The sequence below is a fragment of the Anguilla anguilla genome, chromosome 3, assembly GCF_013347855.1.
Source record: "Anguilla anguilla isolate fAngAng1 chromosome 3, fAngAng1.pri, whole genome shotgun sequence".
Classification (NCBI taxonomy): Eukaryota; Metazoa; Chordata; class Actinopteri; order Anguilliformes; family Anguillidae; genus Anguilla; species Anguilla anguilla.
In genome coordinates, this window is record NC_049203.1 from 71,618,028 (window position 1) to 71,634,820 (window position 16,793).

General features: G+C 43.9%; 2 protein-coding genes across 8 annotated transcripts in view; both read left to right on the plus strand.

The window, feature by feature from the left end:
- LOC118223116 (mitogen-activated protein kinase kinase kinase kinase 4-like) overlaps positions 1-4,066 on the plus strand; it is a 62,867-nt gene extending 58,801 nt beyond the window's left edge. For all 6 annotated transcript variants that reach the window (XM_035409275.1, XM_035409273.1, XM_035409274.1 and 3 more), the window contains 3 exons: positions 338-497; positions 612-751; positions 1,439-4,066. In XM_035409275.1, coding sequence (XP_035265166.1) covers positions 338-497; positions 612-751; positions 1,439-1,522 — 384 coding nt within the window. In that variant the 3' untranslated portion in view covers positions 1,523-4,066. The remainder of the gene's footprint in view (positions 1-337; positions 498-611; positions 752-1,438) is intronic.
- Positions 4,067-6,613: 2,547 nt separating this feature from the next.
- On the plus strand, positions 6,614-16,457 carry LOC118222386 (interleukin-1 receptor-like 2). Of its 2 annotated transcripts, none has more exons than XM_035407956.1 (11): positions 6,614-6,717; positions 9,150-9,241; positions 9,581-9,827; positions 10,114-10,291; positions 10,757-10,949; positions 11,892-11,954; positions 12,588-12,735; positions 13,369-13,514; positions 13,741-13,884; positions 15,596-15,769; positions 15,855-16,457. In XM_035407956.1, the coding sequence occupies exons 1-11, from the start codon at positions 6,686-6,688 to the stop codon at positions 16,241-16,243; spliced, it is 1,806 nt and encodes a 601-aa protein (XP_035263847.1). In that variant the 5' UTR covers positions 6,614-6,685; the 3' UTR covers positions 16,244-16,457. The 2 variants fall into 2 exon arrangements, with proteins under 2 accessions (XP_035263847.1, XP_035263848.1); XM_035407957.1 differs by having other exon boundaries at positions 10,784-10,949.
- Positions 16,458-16,793: the final 336 nt, after the last annotated feature.

Below are 16,793 nucleotides of genomic sequence, written 5' to 3' on the forward strand. Positions count from 1 at the left end.
GTGATCTCCTCCTGTAGGGGATGCAAGTTTGAATCCCAGGTGTGATCCTGCATGCTATCGCTTGTTCTTCAGCCCTGTCCTTCTATAAAATCATAGCTGGAGGAGCAGGATACAACAGGGAGAGCAAATGGATCTAGTGCTGGTTATTAGGCTGATGGTTTTAGAATGTCTTCATATAGAACACCTGCATTTTAGTTTGCATAGCAATATAAGTAATTTGTGGGGTGGATGATGAAAGGGGCCACAATGTATGTTTCTAAGCAACATTATGTAAGACATGAGTGGAATAACCTCTCTTTCTCTCTCTCTCTGCTCGACACCTCCATGCCTCTCTCAGATTCAGACGAGTATTCAGTCTCATGCCATAATCATCCTGCCGAACGCAGATGGCATCGAGCTGCTGGTGTGCTATGAGGACGAGGGCGTGTACGTCAACACCTATGGCCGGATCACCAAAGACGTGGTGCTGCAGTGGGGCGAGATGCCCACCTCTGTGGGTACGTCTGGCTGTGCTCGCGCCCCTCGGGCTCCGCGCCGTGCTCCCCTTGGCGCCTTCCTGTTTGGAACCTAATGGGCCTGTGTGTAACCCGGCTCTCTGTCGCCCCCTGCAGCCTACATCAGGTCCAACCAGATAATGGGCTGGGGGGAGAAGGCCATTGAGATCCGCTCTGTGGAGACGGGTCACCTGGACGGAGTCTTCATGCACAAGAGAGCCCAGAGACTGAAGTTCCTGTGCGAGAGGAACGACAAGGTGAGATGTGTGTCTGTATGTGTGTGTGTGTGTGTGTGTGCGTGCAGTAACTGTGTGCGTGTGTGTGTGTGTGCACTCAGTAACTGTGTGTGTGTGTGTGTGTGTGCAGTAACTGTGTGTGTGTGTGTGTGTGTGCGTGCGTGCAGTAACTGTGTGTGTGTGTGTGTGTGTGTGTGCGCATGTGTGCAGTAACTGTGTGTGTGAGTATGTGTGTTTCCTGTGCAGGTGCTTATATACCTGTGTGTGTGTGTGTGTTTCCTGCACGGATGCTTATATACCTGTGTGTGTGTGTGTGTTTCTTGTGCAGGTGCTTATATACCTGTGTGTGTGTGTGTGTGTTTCCTGTGCAGGTGCTTATATACCTGTCTGTGTGTGTGTGTGTGTTTCTTGTGCAGGTGCTTATATACCTGTGTGTGTGTGTGTGTGTGTGTGTGCGTGTGTGTTTCCTGTGCAGGTGCTTATATACCTGTGGGTGTATGTGTGTGTTTCTTTTTGCAGGTGCTTATATACCTGTGTGTGTGTGTGTGTGTGTGTGTTTCTTGTGCAGGTGCTCATATACTTGTGTGTGTGTTTCTTGTGCAGGTGCTCATATACCTGTGTGTGTGTTTCCTGTGCAGGTGCTCATATACCTGTGTGTGTGTTTCTTGTGCAGGTGCTCATATACCTGTGTGTGTGTTTCCTGTGCAGGTGTTCTTCGCCTCCGTGCGATCGGGCGGCTCTAGCCAGGTGTACTTCATGACCCTGGGGCGGAGCTCCCTGCTCAGCTGGTAGGATAGAGATGCTGAACGCGCCCCGTTCAACGTTCGGGACGACCATAACAAAAACTAAAACCCAGCGACCTTTAACCTTATTGACCTCTCTACACCTTGGGCCACACATTGAGTCAACAATTAAAATTTATTAAATTTATTAAAATGAATTAATAAATCAAAAAATGACAACAAAAAGAAAGGCCCTAGTGTTGATGGGACTGTGGACGTGGAGTGTTACGATCATCGCCACAACGAAGATGTCACCAAGCAGACCAATGTTAAACAGCATTTTTTTGTGACCACACCCCTTCACAGAAAAGACCCGTCTTTGCATCTCAACACAATTGACGACCCCCCTGCCCCCCTCCTCACCTACACCCACATGCGGTGTACGGCAGAGGACTGTGTTTAGAGTCACTGGCAGTGCAAGGTGGAGGCGCAGGGTTAGGGTTATGAAGGACGAGGGCAGAGTTTAGGGGTCAAAGTGTCATTTGGCAGATTTCACTTGGGAAGCTTAACTGTAACTGAATTCTGTTCTTAGATTGCATCTGTTTTTAACCCCACCACTCCTCACCCTTTCCTGCTAATATCACACAGATCTGAATTTCTCTCCGTTTACATTGTGCCCTGACTACATACGTGCTTGAAGAGATACAGCAGAAGGTCTAAAGCTTTTCATTTCTCTAGAGAGAAAATGAGTAAGAAGAAAAGGATACTTCTTTTAGTTGTTTAGTCTTTTTCTTCTTTAGACATTTGTCACTTTAATGGACTCCCCAGGGAGGTAATTCTCCCCCTCCCCCCCAAACCCCCACATCCCAAAATGTGGTTACCTCTTTCCCATGCCCCAATGCATGCCTTCAATTCTTCTGTTCATACGTGAAAGGACAGGAGAGACTTCCCCCAGACTGTTTAATAACTAAGATGAACACTATTCTGAAGAGACTTTCCCAATCAGAGAGATGCTGATGATAGATGGGACCATTTTGGCCATCATGAAGGTGTACAGAGGGAGCTTTTAGAATAACTCACAGGGGAATAGGGAGCCTTGGCTCAGATAGCAGTACCCTGTTTTTAAAACGGATTAACTCAAAACCATATTCTTCCTCAATGTTCAAACATTTTTCTTTTTTCTTCTTGGTTCCATTTAAATTTACTGAATGCAATACACTAAATACATCCAAAAAGTGTAATACCTGCCTCCCACGGTGATTCTCCGGGCCCTGTCCATCCCACACAGGCTTACCCCAGCCTGTCCAATCAGCCGTGCCCAAGAGGAGAACGGGGAGGAGTCATCCGCTTGGTTTCCTGTTGCCATTTCAAACGTATCTGTGAAGATGAGGCCTTTGTTTGTGAAGCTGAGGCCCTTTGTTTGTGAAGCTGAGGCCCTTTGTTTGTGAAGCTGAGGCCCTTTGTTTGTGAAGCTGAGGCCCTTTGTTTGTGAAGCTGAGGCCCTTTGTTTGTGATGAGACCTGGACGCTTTTCTGAGTCCCAAGACTGGGGTGCCATAAACATTCAGCCTCCTGAAAGGGGCCCAGACCGCTCCTGTTTGTCTAGGTGTTACGTGACCCAGATCTTTTTGTGTGCGTGTGCGTGTGCGTGTGCGTGTGCGTGTGCGTGTGCGTGTGCGTGTGTGTGTGTGTGTGTGTGTGCATGTGTGTGCTTGTGTATACATATGTATACGCGTGTATATGCGTATGTATGTGTGTGTATGAATGTATGTATGATAGTTTTTATGTGTGCGTGCGTGTACATATGTGTGCGCATGTGCTTGTCAATGGCAGTTGGTTTCTAAACCCTGGATTACTGATCTTGCTCCTGATGCTGAGCAGAAGCATCGGTACTTTCGTAAAATTACTTTTTTGCTGTTGATGAAAGCTGTTGAAATTTTCAAATGGAATACATTGTTGCTCTCTTTCTCTGCAGTCTGTGAAAAGCCCTTGCTGTGATTTTTTTTAAAGTGCCAAGATGGCATGCATACAAATGTAAACAGTATAAAAAAACCACTACACCGATGTGAAGAATGCGTTTTTTTGACGTATTTTAGCATCGTTTTTTTTCCATCTAGGTTTAGTTGAGAAGCTTGAAAGGGTGGTTTCTTTCTGTGATTTCATTTAAGCCCATCAAATAATCATACAACTGCAGCATTTGAATCATAATGCACACCCTATATGAAGCAAGTGTTTACAGAAACAATGTTTTGTTACACTAACGTGCATCATATTTATGAATCATGTTTTTTGTTACCTCCACTTGTATTTAGTATGATTGAGCTCATAGCAGTATCATCAGCTGCAAGCTGATGAGGTTTTAAATTACTGTTGTAATAACAAAAGATAGGTTGTTAATTAATTGCCAGATGTCACTCAACGTTGTTGTGATGTTACAGCAATGCTCTGTTGCTCTTGCTCTCTGGCACAGTGCGGACCTGGTCACCTGACATGTTTTCAGCCATGCTCTATTAACTTATGTCCTCTCTGTGCATCATGGGAAGTGTATTTTCCTGAAGGTTGTTTTTTATTGTTGTTGTTCATTTTTTTTCTTGAAATAAACTTAAAGTAATATACAGAAGTGTAGATCTGTTTTGTCTGGAAGTATCCCCTACTGACAAAATGACCTTCAGGAATTCTCCCTCACAGACACACACAATACACCCACACACACAATATACACACAAATAAACACGCACACACAATACACCCACACACACAATATACACACAAACAAACACACGCACACAATACACCCACACACATAATATACACAAACAAACATGCACACACAATACACCACACAGTTATGCACAAGCACAAACATGTGCACACATTCACGCTGTACACACACAGGCATGAATTACTCTCTCACGCATGTGCACATCCTTTAACAGAAAACAGCCCAAAAGCCCATTTTAGAGCTGATTCACTTATTTACAGAGTTCTTTGGAAATTACACATGAAACCAAAGTGAGTTTTCTGTAACGGAAAATCCCTGGTCATATGCATGCCTTGCAAGCATCCCACACCCCTTAACGTGCAAATGAGCCATGTGGTTACTTACTGCTCAAAGCCAAGTGAATAGCAGTCCTCTACCACCTAAAAGCATGCAAGGCTCTGACCACAGTGGATGATGAACTGATAACCCACACAGGAAGCGTCAGCCTGGAGTGTTAACCCTTGCTAAAAAACTACAGTACAAATACGTAAAGGCCTTATTGCATGGTATACCAGTGCATGGCTTATGTACTCTACATGCTACTGAGGCTTACCTACTGTACATGCTACTGAGGCTTGCCTGCTCTACAGGCTACTGAGGCTTACCTACTCTACATGCTACTGAGGCTTTCCTGCTCTACATGCTACTGAGACTTACCTACTCTACATGCTACTGAGGCTTACCTACTCTACATGCTACTGAGGCTTACCTACTCTACATGCTGCTGAGGCTTACCTATTCTACAGGCTACTGAGGCTTATCTGCTCTACATGCTACTGAGGCTTATCTGCTCTACATGCTACTGAGGCTTACCTATTCGACATGCTACTGAGGCTTGCCTGCTCTACATGCTACTGAGGCTTATCTGCTCTACATGCTACTGAAGCTTACCTGCTCTACATGCTACTGATGCTTACCTACTCTACATGCTACTGATGCTTACCTACTCTACAGGCTACTGAGGCTTACCTTCTGTACATGCTACTGAGGCTACCCTACTGTACATGCTACTGAGGCTTGCCTGCTCTACATGCTACTAAGGCTTATCTGCTCTACATGCTACTGAAGCTTACCTGCTCTACATGCTACTGATGCTTACCTACTCTACAGGCTACTGAGGCTTACCTGCTCTACAGGCTATTGAGGCTTACCTGCTCTACAGGCTATTGAGGCTTATCTGCTCTACAGGCTACTGAGGCTTACCTGCTCTACAGGCTACTGAGGCTTACCTGCTGTACATGCTACTGAGACTTACCTACTCTACATGCTACTGAGGCATACCTTCCCTACAGGCTACTGAGGCTTATCTACTCTACAGGCTACTGAGGCTTACCTACTCTACAGGCTACTGAGGCTTACCTGCTCTACAGGCTACTGAGGCTTATCTACTCTACAGGCTACTGAGGCTTACCTACTCTACAGGCTACTGAGGCATACCTTCCCTACAGGCTACTGAGGCTTATATACTCTACAGGCTACTGAGGCTTACCTACTCTACAGGCTACTGAGGCTTACCTACTCTACATGCTATTGAGGCTTACCTTCTGTACATGCTACTGAGGCTTACCTACTTTACAGGATGCTGAGGCTTTCTGCTCTACATGCTACAATTCTGGCAAGCTTACTCCTTAATCCGCAGTTGAGTTTGCCAAACCATGATGTAAGGTTAGAAGTGAGTACGCTCTCGAGCCGAGCCTTGTACAGTTTCTAAAATTAATTGGCTTAATAAGACTAAAATTAATAAGACTGTTGAGTCTTCTGAGAAGATAAAGGCGCTGTGAACATTTCTTGAATATATATTCAGTGTTTTCAGAGAAGCTCAGTTTATTATCCATAATTGTGCCCAAGTACTGGAAACAGTCTACAGTTTTAACAGGTTGACCATTAAGTATGACTGGCTTTGTTAAGAAATCCTGATTGGTACATATGATCAGTTCCATTTAATGGAATTTTTCTAAAAACAGACTGCTAAATCCAATGTCTCTCAAACTTTAAAATGGCACAGTATAGATTGTCAAACATCTTATATGTGCAATGTCAATAAGCTGCTTACATTGAAATGCATATTTTTAAATCCCCATAATCTGTTTTCTGAATGTTTAGGAAATGTACAAAGACCGGACAGTTATAACAGGAAATTAGGCTGTATTCAAAATGCTTCTTTTTTGTGGAGTATCCTCTTTAAAATTATCTGTTGCAAATTCAAATGTATAGGGAAAATGTACATTGCAAAGGATTACTTTTGCCTATTCGCTCATCATAAAATATAATTAAAAAAAAAATTGTTGCTGTTTCTGTTAACATTCTGTCCCGTAAATCAGTAAGACATGCCTGTGAGTGTCGGCAGCTCTCTCCAAAAAAATATTTAAAAAAACTGCACAAGTGAGAGGAAATTGCGCAAGCGATTAGTTCACACATCCATTCCCTATGTCTGCAAGGCTACACTCTAGCACTGTCAGGAGCGAACTGAGCAATGGCCACATGTCAACGAAATATTCTTCGCTCGTAAGTAACTTAAGATTTTATGGTTTTATTTGTCTTTCATACTGTTTCAAGTTTGTATTTTGAAAGGAATACAGGCATCTAAAGGGACTTTATGGGCAGTACGTGACACTATTGGGACAAATAACCAAACGTGTTACAGCCTACCCGAGATTGCATGGTAGTCTATGTGCATCTGATTGTCTGTGTGAGTGTAAGTTTGAGCGTGATTATGCGTCTGTGAGTGTGTGTCTGTGTGTGTGAGTATGAATATGTGTGTGTATGTGTGTGTGTGCGTGAGTATGAGTGTGAAAATGTTTGCGTGTGTCTGTGTGTAGTAGTAGTAGTAGTAGTAGTAATTTATTTCGGCCCTTATTAACAATTTTCCAAAAAGAATGCACATAGAAATAAATAAATGCAATAAGGCATTAAATTAAAAGGAAAACCAAAAATATTGACCGAAAAGGTGTAGGCTGCAGCTTCAGCTTATTATACCTACCCTTTTTACATAACATATTCTAATAGGCAACCCTTTCACTACTAGGTTTAGGCTATACAAAAATAAAAGTTCTGAATATTTCATACACAATAATGATCATAATGCCATTTTATATTTGTTTACCGCTTTATTTTTAAACATTTTTTTTTAATTTGCAAAGTGAACTACACATTCTTAATTCCTTGTCACAACTATTCCACAAATTAACCCCTTTGACAGATATACATCTAATATTTATATTTGTCCTTACTCTTGTTTTTTTAAACATACCTATTCCCCTAAATTCATACTGGTTCTCTCTAATTTCAAACAACCTCTGAATACAGTTATGAGGCAAATTAATTTTGTGCTTTGTACATTATCTGTGCAGTTTCGAGATCAACTAGATCACAAAATTTTAAAGCATGTAAGTTGATAAATAGCGCATTGGTCGGTTCGTAATAATCTGTTCGATTTACAATTCTTATAGCTCTCATCTGTAGGATGAAAATTGGAGTAGTGTTGGTTTTGTATGTGTTTCCCCATACCTCCACACAGTCCTCTGCCCTGTCCTCTGCCCTGCCTCCTGCCCTGTCTCCTGCCCTGTCCCCTGCCCTGTCTCCTGCCCTGTCCCCTGCCATGTCTCCTGCCCTGTCCCCTGTCCTGTCCTGTCCTGTCTCCTGCCATGTCTCCTGCCCTGTTCCCTGCCTCCTGCCCTGTCTCCTGTCCTGCTCTGTCTCCTGTCCTGGCAGGATACAGGGCAGGGGACATGGCAGGGGACAGGACAGGAGACAGAGCAGGACAGGGGACAGGGCAGGGGACAGGGCAGGACAGGGGACAGGGCAGGAGAAAGGGCAGGAGGCAGGACAGGGGACAGGGCAGGATACAGGGCAGGGGACATGGCAGGGGACAGGACAGGAGACAGAGCAGGACAGGGGACAGGGCAGGACAGGGGACAGGGTCGGAGAAAGGGATAGGACAGGGGACAAGGCAGGAGAAAGGGCAGGAGGCAGGGCAGGGGACAGGGCAGGGGATCTGTTTTCTGTCTGTGGTAGTGTCTGTGAGCTGTGTGACCATGGGGAGGGATCTGTTTTCTGTCTGTGGTAGTGTCTGTGAGCTGTGTGACCATGGGGCGGGGGAGCTGTTTCCTGTCTGTGGTAGTGTCTGTGAGCTGTGTGACCATGGGGAGGGATCTGTTTTCTGTCTGTGGTAGTGTCTGTGAGCTGTGTGACCATGGGGAGGGATCTGTTTTCTGTCTGTGGTAGTGTCTGTGTAGTAAATGGACTGCATTTATATAGCGCTTTTATCCAAAGCGCTTTACAATTGATGCCTCTCATTCTCCAGAGCAGTTAGGGGTTAGGAGTTAGGTGTCTTGCTCAAGGACACTTCGACACGCCCAGGGCGGGGTTTGAACCGGCAAGCCTCCGACTGCCAGACAATCGGTCTTACCTCCTGAGCTATGTCGCCCCTGTAGTGTCTGTGGTAAGCTGTGTGACTATAGGGAAGCTGTGAGAGGGAGTTGTTTAGCAGGTCAAACTTTCCTGCACGATGTAAGACTTCTTTACTTCTCTTGGTATGCTGCAATCACATCTGCCTGCATGTATTTTATGGAGGGTTCTGAATTTGCCAACAGATGATTACATTTGTCCTGTGGCACTGTGGCATTTTTGGATAGATATGTTTTAAAAATTGCTATAATAATTTTAAATAAATGAATTTGAACTTCAGTTATTTTCCTAAAGTGGCTGAATTGAAATGGATTGTTTCATACCCATATATACCAATATTGCATATATACAGTTTAATTTATGCAGTGAGACATGATGAACGTCACACAGGAACTGGATGGACGTTCAAAAAAATTTCATTCTTTAAAATTGCTCTGGATAATAACATAAATGAATTTAAATGGCTGTATACATATTAATGTGGCAGTATACATATTAATGTACATGTTATAATAAAATTGTATTCTCAGGCATCTGTTTTCAGGCACAGATATGGGTCAAACTTCATTCATCTTCCTCATGTCTGCAGTCTTCCTCAGAGGTGCTACTGTTATGATAGGTGGTAAGTACTAAATGACAATCTATCTAGTTAGAAACAGAGCAAACATTCTACTGGTCAAATGCACACACATACTCACACTCTCACTCTCACACACTTGCATGCACACTCAAACATACAGAAAGTGAATCTATCCTGTTGTCTCTCTCCCTTTCTCTCTCTCCTTCCTTTTCCTTTCTGTCCATCTCTCCCCCTGTATATCTCCCCTACCTCTCTTTCACCATTGCTATTTCCCTATATCTCTCTGTTCCTCTTCATTTTTCTTTCATCATGTCTTCCTTTCACCATCTTTCCCTGTCCCTCTCTTCATCTCTCTTCCTCTGTCTGTGCATTTCTTTGCAGAGAAATGTAAAGATTACGAGTCTGAGAGGACTTTCTCCATTCATGGGGAAGCTGCCTTTCTCAACTGCATGCTGGCCAAAGCTCACGTCTTCAACTACAGTGTCACGCCCTACAACATCTCCTGGTATGACCGGAGGACTGGGAGGCAGCTGTTTGGAGAGACAGGGAGGATCCAGGTTCAAAAGAGCATGCTGTGGTTCCTGACCACTACCTTGGAGGATGCTGGCTACTATCAGTGTGTTCTGAGGTGTGTTGGTTGGAGGGTGTGGATAGGGTGGGAGATATGGGGGTGTGGCCTCTTCACAGGACATTGTAAGTATGCACTTAGTAAGTATGCACAGGCAGATGTTTAGTGACAGGTTAAACCCCTGTTTTGCATCAATTCTGGGTAAATTCAGTTTTTGTTTTCTGATCATAATTATTCTTCTGAACTTTAGCTACACCCTGCTTCTCTGAAATTAAAGCTGCTCTTAGAATGTCCAGACCATGGTGCTTCTCTTCAATCGTAAGCTCTTCTTTCTTCTTACAAACAGAACTCCTGACCAGTGCTTCCAACAAACCTCAATGCTGATTGTGAATGAGACCATGGCAGAGTACTGTCAACACCCAGTCACAGAAACTCAGGAGCTCACCATAGTCAGCAATGACTTTTTGGTCTGCAAAATAACTTTACCTTTTATGGCCTCCAAGGATACTATCCAGTGGTACAAGGTGAGTCCTCAGAGTGAAACAATACAAAACAGGAAAGAGAGCAACAAGAGTAGATCTGGAGAAGAAGGGCTGCATGTGGAGCATTCAGCTGTGTAACAAGCAGTGGCAGACCTGGATCACATTCTAAAGCTCAATTTCACTAAAGCTCTAAATGCAAGTTAACCATGCTAAACTATAATACAAATTGTGAATATATGTATCAAAAAAACATCCTTAACAAACTACAGAAAACATAAAAACCGTAAAAATTCAAAATTGTTGGACTTAATTTAATAAGATTGGAGTATTAATGGGTTGGAATTAGAGGGGAGGGTGGGTCTTAAATTTGTGTTGGAGGTTTTTGTGATTTATCCAACAGTATCAGGTCAGGTGATGTATAATCCACAGATTTAACTGATTGCTTGAAAGTTAAACTTCAGAAAGTTAATTCAGTGTTTGGTGAAAATGAACTGTGCCCATCATCAGAAAGCCAGTGGTGTCTCTGCTGCACAGAGCTGTGAGCTGATCCAGAAGGGGGAAAAGTACGGGTCTGCCGGCGAGAGACTCCTTGTGCAGAACGTGTCTCCCAGTGATGAAGGCTTTCACACCTGCCGTCTGAACTTCACTCTCTCCGGAGCAGTCGGATACATGGCCATGACAATCTACCTTAAAGTCAGAGGTGAGACCGTCTTATGAATCTTATGAATATTCATGAAGGTGTGTAACCAAGGACAATACTGTGGCATGGCATTCTGCATTGTAATCACTGTTGGGGAGTAACGTAACATGTAACATGGCTACCAGCTTAACTATATTTATTAATACCATTTGGTAGGTTAACCACTAAAATTTTCTTTCAAGTAGTTATTTTTTTAGTAATAACGAAGTAGTGTGGACAAAGCTACATTCCACCCAGGTTAAATAGTGGAAACAAGCTTTTTAAAATGAATTGGAATTGGAAAAAAAGGGCATATCTGTTTGTGCAACTGTCTGGGGCTGGAATGCAGAACATTGTCTGCACTATCTGGCCAGTTGCAGTAAAAGTGTAAAAGTGAGGTCTGTGAAATGAATGTGTGCAGCGAGAGCTTCCTGCCCAGATTATTCTCCACCAGCAGCAGTCTATGGTCCTCAGACCACATCACGATGCACAGGCAGAGTCTGAGGCAGTCTATGGTCCTCAGACCACAGCATGATGCGCAGGCGGAGTCTGAGGCAGTCTATGGTCCTAAGACCACAGCATGATGCAGAGGCGGAGTCTGAGGCAGTCTATGGTCCTAAGACCACAGCATGATGCAGAGGCGGAGTCTGAGGCAATCTATGGTCCTCAGACCACATCACGACTATGAATAATCTTGTATTTTGTAACCTAGCTTCATACATCAGGCACTGTACTCCTGTCTGTGGTGCTGGAAGCATTCAAGTACTGCCACAGTGACACATTTCAAGCTTATTTTGCCAGATAGCCTATTGTCTCCTGTTTTGTTGTAATTGAGTGCAGATGCAATATAGAAATGAACTGATGGTTCCTGAGATGGGATAAAAAAAGGTATTCTCATGGTTATGTTGTGCCACATGTCCAAATAGGGAGGAATGTTCATTTAACAGCCAAATGTCTTCACAGATGAATGGAATTTGAAGCCCAAAATGATTAAGCCAAACAATGAGGAGATCGAGGCAACGTGTGGTGAGACCATCTCTACATCACCACACACGTACACACGCACACACATGCACATGTGCACACACACACGCACGCACACACACACTCAAACACACACTCACACACACTCAAACGCATACACACTCACACACACTTAAACACACACACTCATACACACACACACACACACACACACCCAAATACACGCACACGCACAGACACACACACACACACACACAAGAATTTATTGCTATACTTGTGAGGACTTCCCATTGACTACATTCATTCCATAACCTCTAACCCTAACCCTAACCCCAACCACTACATGCCTAACCTTAACCCTAACCTTAACCTAATTTTAACCTTAACCCTAACCCTAAAACAGCCTCTTGAACTTGTGGGGACCAGCAAAAGTTCTCCACCTTGTGTAATTTTCCTCATCTTTCTATCCTTGTGGATCATTTGGTTCTCACAAAGATAATAATACATGTCCACACACACTGAAACACACACACGCACACACCTGCAAATACACACACATACACACTCACACACACACACCCACACACACACACAAACAATCAAGCTTGGTTTCTCTTTTATAATCTTACATTTTTGGCTTCTTCCTCCCTGTTAACACTCTGTCACTGATCGCAGGGTCTCCCTTCAGTGACATCTGCCAGGTGCATGTGCCAGGCAGAGGGAATAACACAGTGGTTGTCAGCTGGTGGAGGGAAAAGAAGGATGTAGGGCCAGAGTTAATTTCTTCCAATTCTTCAGTCCGTGTGCACCAGGCTTTTAAAAGGTGAGTCCAGTCCTACCTCTAGAATGCATGTATAGTGTATTTAACTCACTGACCAACGATTACACGTGATTCCTCTTCTCTGACTGTCAATTCCATTACATTATGTCCCTCTATCTTGACATTGCCATGTATAGGACTGTCAATGCTGTTACATTATGTCCCTCTGTCTTGACATTGCCATGTATAGGACTGTCAATACTGTTACATTATGTCCCTCTGTCCGAACATAGGTGTGTAATTCTTTTTACCTCAAGGAGGTGTCCACCAACCATCTCATGTTACCGTTGTTTATAATGAAGAGCTATGGTGGACCTGAAACAAAAATGATGAACATTGCTGTTTTTTATTTGTTTAATATTTTGTTAAACGATTTAGATAATGAGGTTCATACATAAAAAGGAGAACAGACAGGCCTGCCTTCCTTTTGTTTCTGTACTTAATCCACACAGGCAGACAGGAGAAATGGTAACAGATAGAGAAGGGATAAGAACTGAGAAGAAGCCCCATTTGCACATCTGCACTTTGGCAATATGAGTTTCTTACTGCTGTGTTTATTTCTGGAGCATTCGGCCTTTATCTGCTATGTATGTGTCCATATGTGTCCCATGTGGTCCATGTCTTATTTTTCCACAGAAAAGAAAAGGGAGAAAATGAAGAGAAGCTTGAATTGGTGTTGAGGTTCACTGAAGTAAAGGAGGAGGATTTTAGTTACACATACGTATGTGTTGTCCATAGTGATAAAGGAGGCGTAAGAGGAAACTTGACTTTGAAACGATCCTGTAAGTGTTTGGACCCTTTTACATTTTTAAAAAATATTTGACCAACAGCCTTCAGAACAAAAGTATAAAGTGTGTACGGCACAATTCTCACAGGCCTGGAAGGCTGCGGTGATTCAGGAGCTGCTGTCTGTTTGCCTTGTGTGGTGTAGATAGTGTTTCAGTGCACAGTGTAGAACACAGATATATATTCTGCGAATTTTGAACTTTTTCCTTCTTGCCCTTGTAGATCCAGACCTCCCGACCCATATAGCTCTAGTGTTCTTGGGCCTGGTGCTTCTCTTCACCATGGGCACTGTCGCATACCAGCTGCTGAAGATAGACCTCGCTCTGTGGTGCAGAGGCTCCTTCCCGTGTCTCTACCCAAGGCCAGGTACACCTTCATGGGCAAAATGAGCTACATATAGTCCCAAACCATTTGCGCAGTGACGCAATTTTTGTTGTTTTGACTCTGTACTCCAGAACATTGGATTTGAAATGAAACAATGAATTTAAGTGCTATCAGCTTTCATTTGAGGGTATATCTCGGGTGATCCGTCCAGGCCCTTTTTACACATAGTCCCCCATTTTAAGGGGCCGAACGTAAATGGACGAATGAACATAATCTTTAACAGGTGTTATAGTACTTGGTGATGCACACCAGCACATCCTAGTCTTTGTGTAGGTGCAGGAGTTATATGTAATTCAAATGTAATTCAAACTGATGGGCTGGTTATAATGCAGATCAGAAATGCATCGTATGGCGCACCTCACTGACCACACGGCTGTGAACTCTCATCTGCACACAGAGTTAAGGTCCTCTCACCACAGAGCTCTGCACGACTAACACCCTTATTCAGGGGAAATGGTGTGTATCCACTGAAAAACACGGTGGAGTGCAAAAAGAGAGAGGTCCACATGCAACCCAGCTGACCCATAATCCTATTAATTATATGACAATTCATAAATAGCAACTCCCCTCATCAAATAAAATAAAGTAAATTAAATAAAGTCCTTTATGTAGTAGTCATTTGTTAGTTAAGTTTGTTAATTTTCACTGTACAACTACCCTCCACTGTAGCATCAGCCAGTCAGATGCTTTGCTTCTCTCTATCCACCAATAGAATTATCATGCTATGGTTTTTTTTTTTTTTTACAGTATTGGTAATTTGCTTTAGTGCTTTAGTGATGACTCCCAGGCTTATCACTATTACTCACATGAACTCATATAAATCAGGTAAATAAACTTACGTTCTCCAGCATTTTAAACATTTTGCATTAAGCATTTTGTTCTGGGTAAGACCATCTGCTGAATGAATGCGATGCAATATAGTATACTGTAATGTAGTTTAGTGTAGTGTAATGTAATATAGTTTAATGAAATGTAGTGTAATACTTTCACTGTCACCACCAAATATAGTAATGCTCCCAGTACCACTGTGTCTACCAATAATGTACAGTATCAGAGTGTTCTTTAATAGATTTGTACTGGATCAGAGTGTTCTCCAATAGGGTTGTACTGGATCACCCTGTTCTCCAATAGGGTAGTACTGGATCACTCTCTTCTCCAGTAGTACTGGATCACTCTGTCCTTCAATCGGGTTATACTGGATCACTCTGTTCTCCAATAGGGTTAACATAACATAACATAACATAAGATGAGAACAGGCCATTCAGCCCGTCGCTGCTCGTCTATTCCTCCACTAAACGGTACTTAATGCTTAGTCTACCTTAAGGCTAGATAGTATCTAACACTGTATCAAGCTGGGCCTTGAATACCCCCAGTGTTTATGCCTCCACTACATATCCAGGTAAGCGATTCCACACATTGACCACTCTCTGTGTGAAAAAAATATTTCCTAATATCTGGGTTGTACTGGATCACTCTGTTCTCCAGTAGGGTTGTACTGAATCACTCTGTTCTCCAATTGGGTTATACTGGATCACTCTGTTTGCCAATAGGGTTGTACTGGCTCACTGTTCCCACCACTAAATTTTAACCCTTTATCCCCCAATATGATCACACTCTCTCAAGACCACAGGTAGCTGTGATTATATCTCTCTCATACAGCAGTTAACAGACTTTGTTCTGTGCCATGCCCCAGGGGCTGATGGGAAGGCGTATGATGTGTATGTGCTGTATCCTGGAATGTGTGATGTGGGCTCCTGTGGGCGGAGCCTAGCGGAGGCGTTTGCACTACACACCCTGCCCCAGGTTCTGGAGCGCAGATGCGGGTACAAGCTCTTCATCTTCGGCCGGGACAGCCTGCCTGGGGAGAGTAAGCGTGCCCAACTCCTACCTGCTAACATACATCAGTAAACCTACACTACAGCCTGTAACCCCGCCTCCTTCCTCCCCTGCAGCCATGGTGGACAGCATCCGGGACAATATTGCCAAGAGCAGCCATTTCCTGCTGCTGTACACTGCCTCCACCTTCTCTGAGTGGGGTGGGGCTGGGGGTGATGGCCACCTCCTCTTTGCCCAGCAGACAGGCATGCACTGCGCCCTGGTGGAGGAGACGCTGCGTGTCCTCCTGGTGGAGCTGGAGAAGGTGACAGACTTCTCTACCTTCCCAGAGTCCTTGCTGCACCTGAGGAGGAAGCAGGGGGCGCTGGAGTGGTGGAGGCTGGGCGGGGCAGGGGAGCAGCAACTCCGCCCCTCCTCACGGTTCTGGAAGCAGGTGCGGTACCGCCTACCCCCACAGGGCAGGTGCGGGGCATGTCCAGAGAGGGCCACCTTGCTGAATGTCTGAAGGTGATTAATGGGGTTGTATGTGGTGTGCTCACACACTCCAAAATGTATGAAATTCCCAGGATAGTTTGGAAAAGCCAGATGTAGCCAGATGTAGATGTAGATGTTCTGCCTCCTTAATACATAAACTGGCTGACAAGCTGGTCACCAGTCATCACCCTGAGCCGACCAGAGGAGGATGGGCTTCCCCCTTGAGCCTGGTTCCTTCCAAGGTTTCTCCCCATCTGCCACAGGGAGTTTTTCCTTGCCAATGTTGCCTTAGGCTTGCTCCTGTGGGGGTTTAGGCTAGGGTTGTCCGTAAAGCGTATTGTGACAACTGTTGTAAAATACGCTATACAAATAAAATTTGACTGATTGATTGATTGAATAAATGGTAAATGGACTGCATTTATATAGCGCTTTTATCCAATCATCTCACATATTGTAATTCTTTATTAGTGTGGGTGTCCCTCTTCAAACCTTTCCCTCACTACCTATCTTCCGCCGTGGTCTGAAGACTCATCTCTTCAAACTATACATGGACTAACTACCACTACTTTGTATATTTAATT

What these genes read in the sequence shown, in the direction of transcription:
- LOC118222386 (XM_035407956.1), top strand. Translation starts at nt 6,686, where the DNA reads ATGGCCACATGTCAACGAAATATTCTTCGCTC. An exon ending in CAACGAAATATTCTTCGCTC is followed by an intron (nt 6,718 to 9,149) that starts GTAAGTAACTTA and finishes TTGTATTCTCAG; the next exon opens with GCATCTGTTTTCAGGCACAG. An exon ending in TGCTACTGTTATGATAGGTG is followed by an intron (nt 9,242 to 9,580) that starts GTAAGTACTAAA and finishes ATTTCTTTGCAG; the next exon opens with AGAAATGTAAAGATTACGAG.